General features: G+C 34.8%; 1 protein-coding gene and 1 non-coding gene across 3 annotated transcripts; one reads left to right on the forward strand and one right to left on the reverse strand.

Annotated features, from left to right (window-relative positions):
• Positions 1 to 1,631: 1,631 nt before the first annotated feature.
• Positions 1,632 to 5,222, reverse strand: LOC133288496 (GDSL esterase/lipase At5g55050). 2 transcript variants are annotated; one of them, XM_061486269.1, is made up of 5 exons: positions 4,915 to 5,222; positions 3,957 to 4,096; positions 2,720 to 2,950; positions 2,323 to 2,569; positions 1,632 to 2,116 (listed from the first exon to the last, which is right to left on the reverse strand). In XM_061486269.1, the coding sequence occupies exons 1-5, from the start codon at positions 5,162 to 5,164 to the stop codon at positions 1,896 to 1,898; spliced, it is 1,089 nt and encodes a 362-aa protein (XP_061342253.1). In that variant the 5' UTR covers positions 5,165 to 5,222; the 3' UTR covers positions 1,632 to 1,895. The 2 variants fall into 2 exon arrangements, with proteins under 2 accessions (XP_061342253.1, XP_061342252.1); XM_061486268.1 differs by having other exon boundaries at positions 1,633 to 2,116; positions 2,720 to 2,953.
• Positions 2,990 to 3,062, forward strand: TRNAF-GAA (transfer RNA phenylalanine (anticodon GAA)). Its single transcript has one exon. It is a non-coding gene; the product is annotated as a tRNA-Phe (tRNA).
• Positions 5,223 to 6,000: the final 778 nt, after the last annotated feature.

Raw genomic sequence — 6,000 nt, forward strand, 5'->3', positions numbered from 1 at the left:
ATTCTGTGTGAATCTGAGTGGAGCAAAACCATTGAGTTGAATGTGTTAAAGTGAAATAATACCAGTTTTTCAATCTCATTGTTGTTTGAGCTACTTTCCATATATTCCTACCCATTAACCCGGCCAAGTTACAACCTGTGAAGTCCTTTTGATCAATTGATCCATGTGTTTGATTCTTCATTTTTAAGAATTGTTGAGAATATGATCAAGCTTATGGTAATGTTATTGCTGTGATGGATTGAGTGATTGTTACTCCCCCAAACACTTGAGTGTTGAGCGTTATATGTTTATCTTGGTGAGGGGTGTTCAAGCTAGATTTTGATATTTTCATGAGAATAGAAGGCATTGTTAGGAGTTCTTTGCATTGATTCAGTCATACTTAGCATAGTGATCTATTGATTGTCTGTGCGATGTTATGTTGGATTAATTGATTGTTTCCTGGATTAAGTCTTGTACATTGCTGCGGACGGCAACGTTTAAATCTGGGAATGATTTGATGTGCCTCTGGAATGTGATGTTTTCCAAGCCAAAAATAAAAAGAAATCAGTCATAAAAGAGCATTTTCTGTATATTAATTACTTTTATTAGTTAGTTCTCCTATTTCAGTTTATTTTTCATCTTTTATATCATCTTTGCAGGTTAAAGCAAGAAGAAATAGGAAAATTGAGAAAAATTGAAAAAAGGAAAGTGGCGCTACCCGCGCCACTTTGGCGCTGTTGCAACGCCGAAAATATACAAAGACCAGAGAGTTGGTGCGAGACCCGCGCCAGAATGGCGCTACCCGCGCGAGAAATCGACGTAGTGTAAAAAAGTGGCGCTAGACCCGTGCCAGAATGGCGCTACCCGCGCGGACTTCAGCATGGAGGCAATTTCGAACTTTAAAAGACGCTGCGAGGGTTCCTTTGGGGATACTTTTTGACGACGGAGCAGAACAAGGATTCGTGAGGGAGGAGAATAGTAGAGGATCGTTCTTCGTTTGTCCTAGTAATTTTATTTTGAATTATATTTTATAATTGTATGTCAGCTATGTCTGTGGCTGGCTAATTACTTTTTATTGTAGTTTGGGTCACGAGCCCTATGTGAACCCTTTTTACGCTGGATTGATTTATAATTCTCGTTTATATAATTATCTTTATCTCTACCCTGTTCGTAATTTATATTTTCTTTATTAGAATTGATCACTCTAATAGTAGATAATAGTCTGAGGGTTAGAACCCTAGATAGGGATATTGGGATTTTCATCCTGAAAGGGGGTAGGATAACAATTCGTATGCATGCTAGGAATAGATGTGTATTGAATTGCGGATGCCTAAATTATAGAGTTCATCGCTTAATTTTCATGAGGGGTGGCTAAGGTATCAGGATTCCAATTGAGATTAAAGGGTTAAATTGTCAAGGGATTGAGATTTAACTAATTATTTTAGATAATAATTTATCCGAGTAATTTTATAAATGAATATTGTAAATCAATCCAAAGTAAGAAGTGGGGATCATAAGGTGAGTGCGCTCTAGCTACAATGTTTTTCTCATTTTTACAAATCAATTCTCTTTTTATTATTCTTTTTCTTATAATTAAAAATACAAAAACTAGTCTTTATTTTCAATTCTCACTTTCACACAATCCCAATTACTTGTAACAAACAAACTCTTTTGAACTTTTTCATTCTTGAAAGGACTATTATTTGATATACGATCTCAATCCCTGTGGAGACGATATTCTACTTATCATTATATTACTCGGTATACTTGCCGGTGAGCATCACGAAGCCTACTTTGGGTTTCTACGTGGTAGCGAATCTAGTTCTGTTTTCTTCGTTTCTGTTGTCCATTATTTGCTTTTGATAACGAGTTACACACAAAAAATGTCATTTGAATGGACAAATTACCCGCCAATTTCAGGCAGCTACTAGTTGTCTCATATTAATAGGAGATGTATAACTTGAAGGACCATTAAAAATTCTGTCAGCAAAGATACGAGAAGCTGCCTCCGTAGGATGGAATTGATCCCAGAAGATGTGGTCTTGTCTATTGGGACAAAGGTTTGACACAGGCAGGCAAGGAGCCCTGGCATTCAGCACTCCTAATCCACAACAAGCAGCTTTCACCTCTGCAAATCCTGAAAGGGATATAAATTCGTTTTAGAATTCAATTTCATGAAATATTAACAAAAGATTAATAATACTTCTTAAAAAATAATCATATAAAACATGTGGCAGTTGAAATAAACTATTACACTCCTCCTCATGTGGGTCGTGAGTCGTGATGTCTAGGCTAATTATAAGGTAATAATGAGATACATGAAAGTACGATGAACGATGATACCATAGGAAGCTGGATTCTGAATGAGGTCGCTGATGGCAGCATAAGTGTCAAAGTAGGAGTAGATTATGCCTCTATTCTCCGATTGCCATTCCTTCAACATGGATTGAAGGCCCTCATTATATTTAACCGACCAGTAGTTGGCTTCTACCAAGCATTCCGTGTTGTTCTTGAGCCTGAATTCAGGACAGCATCCAATTGCCCCAACTCCCGCAATCTCAAATTTACGGCCACCAAGATCGTATAATCGCTGCCAAAAAAAAAAAAAAAAAATAGTGCCACCGAAAGAACAAATACAAAGTAAATAACATATTATTAAGTCAGGATAAAAAATTTGCAAAGTGATGTGATGGGTAAAACAATGTTATATATAACTCGTTAGCATCATGTCATGTGTTACCTGTAGTTGTACTTTTAGTGAGAAAGCCATGGAATCCACATACTGCTGTGGAGTGCTTTTCCTACGAAGATCCGATGACTCAAAGTATCCAAACAGATCGTTGCTGCCAATCACCACAGTGAAAATTGATTTTGAAAGATGCTTCTGTAAAGCAGCTGCTCCTACTTCTTGTGTCATTTCCTCATGCGCAAGCGAGTAGGAGTCTACTTGTCTTGTCAACGGTATTGATTGCTTCTGGAGTAAAAATAATATAAGCAACAACAGTATAATGCGGGGATAGCTCAGTTGGGAGAGCGTCAGACTGAAGATCTGAAGGTCGCGTGTTCGATCCACGCTCACCGCAATTTGGCTTTTTTTTTTCTTAGTTTTTGTCAATTTTATTATTGTGGGCCGAGTTTGGGCAATTCAAATATGTCCATTTTTTTTTGTTTTTTTTAATCATATGTCCACTTCTAAACAAAGGGAACCACGTTACTATCTCTATCGCCGGGTCACCCTCTCTCAGCATGACCTACTTTTTGGGCCCATTCGGAGCATTTTCCCATAACCCTATTTGGGGTGTATTTTGCACACATTGTACTGTAGGCGTCTAGGCGACGAATTTGAAAATCTAAATTAAATTAATTTAGATAATTAGTTTATTTGGCATTAAATTTAATTTAAATGAATTTTCTTGGACTTGGTTTTCACATTCATAATTTTTTAATCCAAGACTTAAACTCTCAACCCAATCACTTTCTTTTTAAGCTTTAAAGTTTGGTATTTTAGATATCTTATCTTCTTCTATCTTTTCCTCATTCATTTTAACGTTCTCTCACCTAGTACTCAATTATTACCAAATGCCTTTAGTTATATTTACTATCTACGTTCCCATAATATTTTACATAAAGAGAAATATAATATGATAAAAAAGTTAAAATATTAATAAAATGTAATATTAACATTTGAAATTTATTTAATTACTATCTTGAATAATGAAAGAGCAAGAAACCAAAATTTTAGTTTAAAGAAAAAAAAATTGCGGGCGAGGACAATTTGTATTTTTGCTTTAATCCAATAATCCGAACTAGATTAAGTTTGTTAAAAAAAATTACCGGCCAGTTTGATTTATTTTTATTTTTTTACACTAAACCAGAATCAAACTAACCCGTGAAGACTACTCTACACAGGAAAAGTAAGAAAAGGAAAATATATATATATGGGAAAAAGAAAACTGGAACTACACTTGCTCACTTACAAAACGTTCATCTGTACCATCAAATATTCCAGCTCCTCCAGAAGCAAAGCTAACACCATTCATGAAAGATTCATTGTTTTTGTTGGCCTTTGATATTAGGGAGAGGTAAGGTGGCGAAGTTGCCAAACCCAATTTCTCAGCTGCAAGCCACCCCATCATTCATTTCAGCCAAATATAATTAAAAACGGAAACTCTATTATCAATATATGTCTCTATATTTTACTAGTGTGTGTCTCAATAAAATAGCGACAAGTTAATGACAGTAAGATTTGGACCTCTATCTATGTACATTGTATATTATTACCACCATTCTATTGTCTTGCTCTTGGCCATGACCACATAGTTAACTTTATAAAAGTTTTGATTTTTATAATGAGAAACTTTATGAAGTTTTCCGTAGTTTGTGCACCAAACCATCTACATCTGGACCCATGTTATTATTTTTTTATGCTTTTCGGGTGTCAATTCACATGTTCGTGTCTTTTTTTAAGTTTTTTGGGTGCCATTCCATCAACCATACGAGTTTCTTACAGAAGAAAATTTGCAGAAAACAAATCAGAGTTTAGTTTGCTCAAAAATATTTGTCCACAATAGATATATAATTCCATAACAAATTGTAGCCAATTATAAATCAGAGATTTAGTTTGCAAAATATCCAGTTATTCCTCGCCATAAAATATATATATAACTCACACAATACTAAGAAATAATAAATTGGACAATAGATAGAATTCAATAAATGAAAAATTATTGTTTAAAGAAGGGAAGTGCTATTCTCAAAACTGGATGTTGAAAAACAGAAGTTAATGATGAGACTATAAAATAGAAGATTGTAAAGGACCAATATATGGTTTTGGAATTTTCATAACACTATTGTCATTTTCAAATCATATATGTAATCAACACAAGATTTTATGAATATATGAAGAGCCAACAGAGTAAATTTTTAATCACTTACCAATAAAATCTGCAGCATTCTTGCCGTTGCTAAATCTCCCAGTTGGTTTCTGGTTAGGAAAATCAATACCATAATGACGATGATTTGCCTTAGCAATGGAAAGAGTCAAGTAATTGTTGTTTCCCACGTCTACAAGTGAGTCCCCAAACACATAAACAGCCGGAACCATTTGAGCCTTTGAGAAACCAGAGCTGAAGATAAAGACAGAGATCAAGAGAAACGAACACCCCAGGAAAGTTTTGTAACTCATCTTGGTATGTATGTCTCTGCTTGAAATTGGTTTTGGTTGTGGGTGTGTGGAGGTAAACAAGTGTTTGATTGATATTTAAAGATACCCCAAAAGTGGATAAAGGGTACACGTTTATGTGTGAAAAGAAGAAATTTGATTAAAGGGTAGTGAGTGTGAGAGTTAGTGGAGCAAAAGAGAAATCTCCAGATACTCAACCCACTTAGATTGATACTTTATTTCATTGTCATGAGATGTTAATGGGACAAGTATTGGTGTTGTCAAAAGTAAAATCTTAAATTGTGCTTTGGTCTCTTTACCTAAGTTAAGAAGCTAAATTTGTTTAATAACCCAACTAGGCAATTGTATGTTGTTGTAAGTTTTATGATCTTATATGTATCAAAGACACAAATAAATCATCCATTCATCACGTGACATCCTATATCTGATTGGCCAAAAGGGAATCAGTTCATGACCTTTGAAAACAAATTGATATTTACGTATACCTTCTGCTCTTCACGATTTAATTTAATAAAAGGCTTGTAAACCTGAGTCAGCCACATCAAAATATGCAGTATCCGACAAGTTAAAGCTTTGTTCAGCACAAAGTAAAAGGTTCTATACTTACTATATTCTATAAATAATATTCTGAACTTAAAGCCATGCCAAACTCTCAATTTCAGTTACCCCTCCAAAAATAAATAAATAAATAATAATTTGGTTTTGAAAGCTATAAGTATTAGATGGGAATTTCAACTTTTCACAGACAACACTACCTTGCCACTATCCCTCACCCAGTCCAGTCTGGCATCCATTTATGTTTTGGTGAGCCAAAATATGCTTCTGATTCGCATTCGATG

This window comes from Gastrolobium bilobum, unplaced genomic scaffold (assembly GCF_033153095.1).
Source record: "Gastrolobium bilobum isolate Gb01-03AN ecotype WA unplaced genomic scaffold, APGP_CSIRO_Gbil_v1 utg2184, whole genome shotgun sequence".
Lineage (NCBI taxonomy): Eukaryota > Viridiplantae > Streptophyta > Magnoliopsida > Fabales > Fabaceae > Gastrolobium > Gastrolobium bilobum.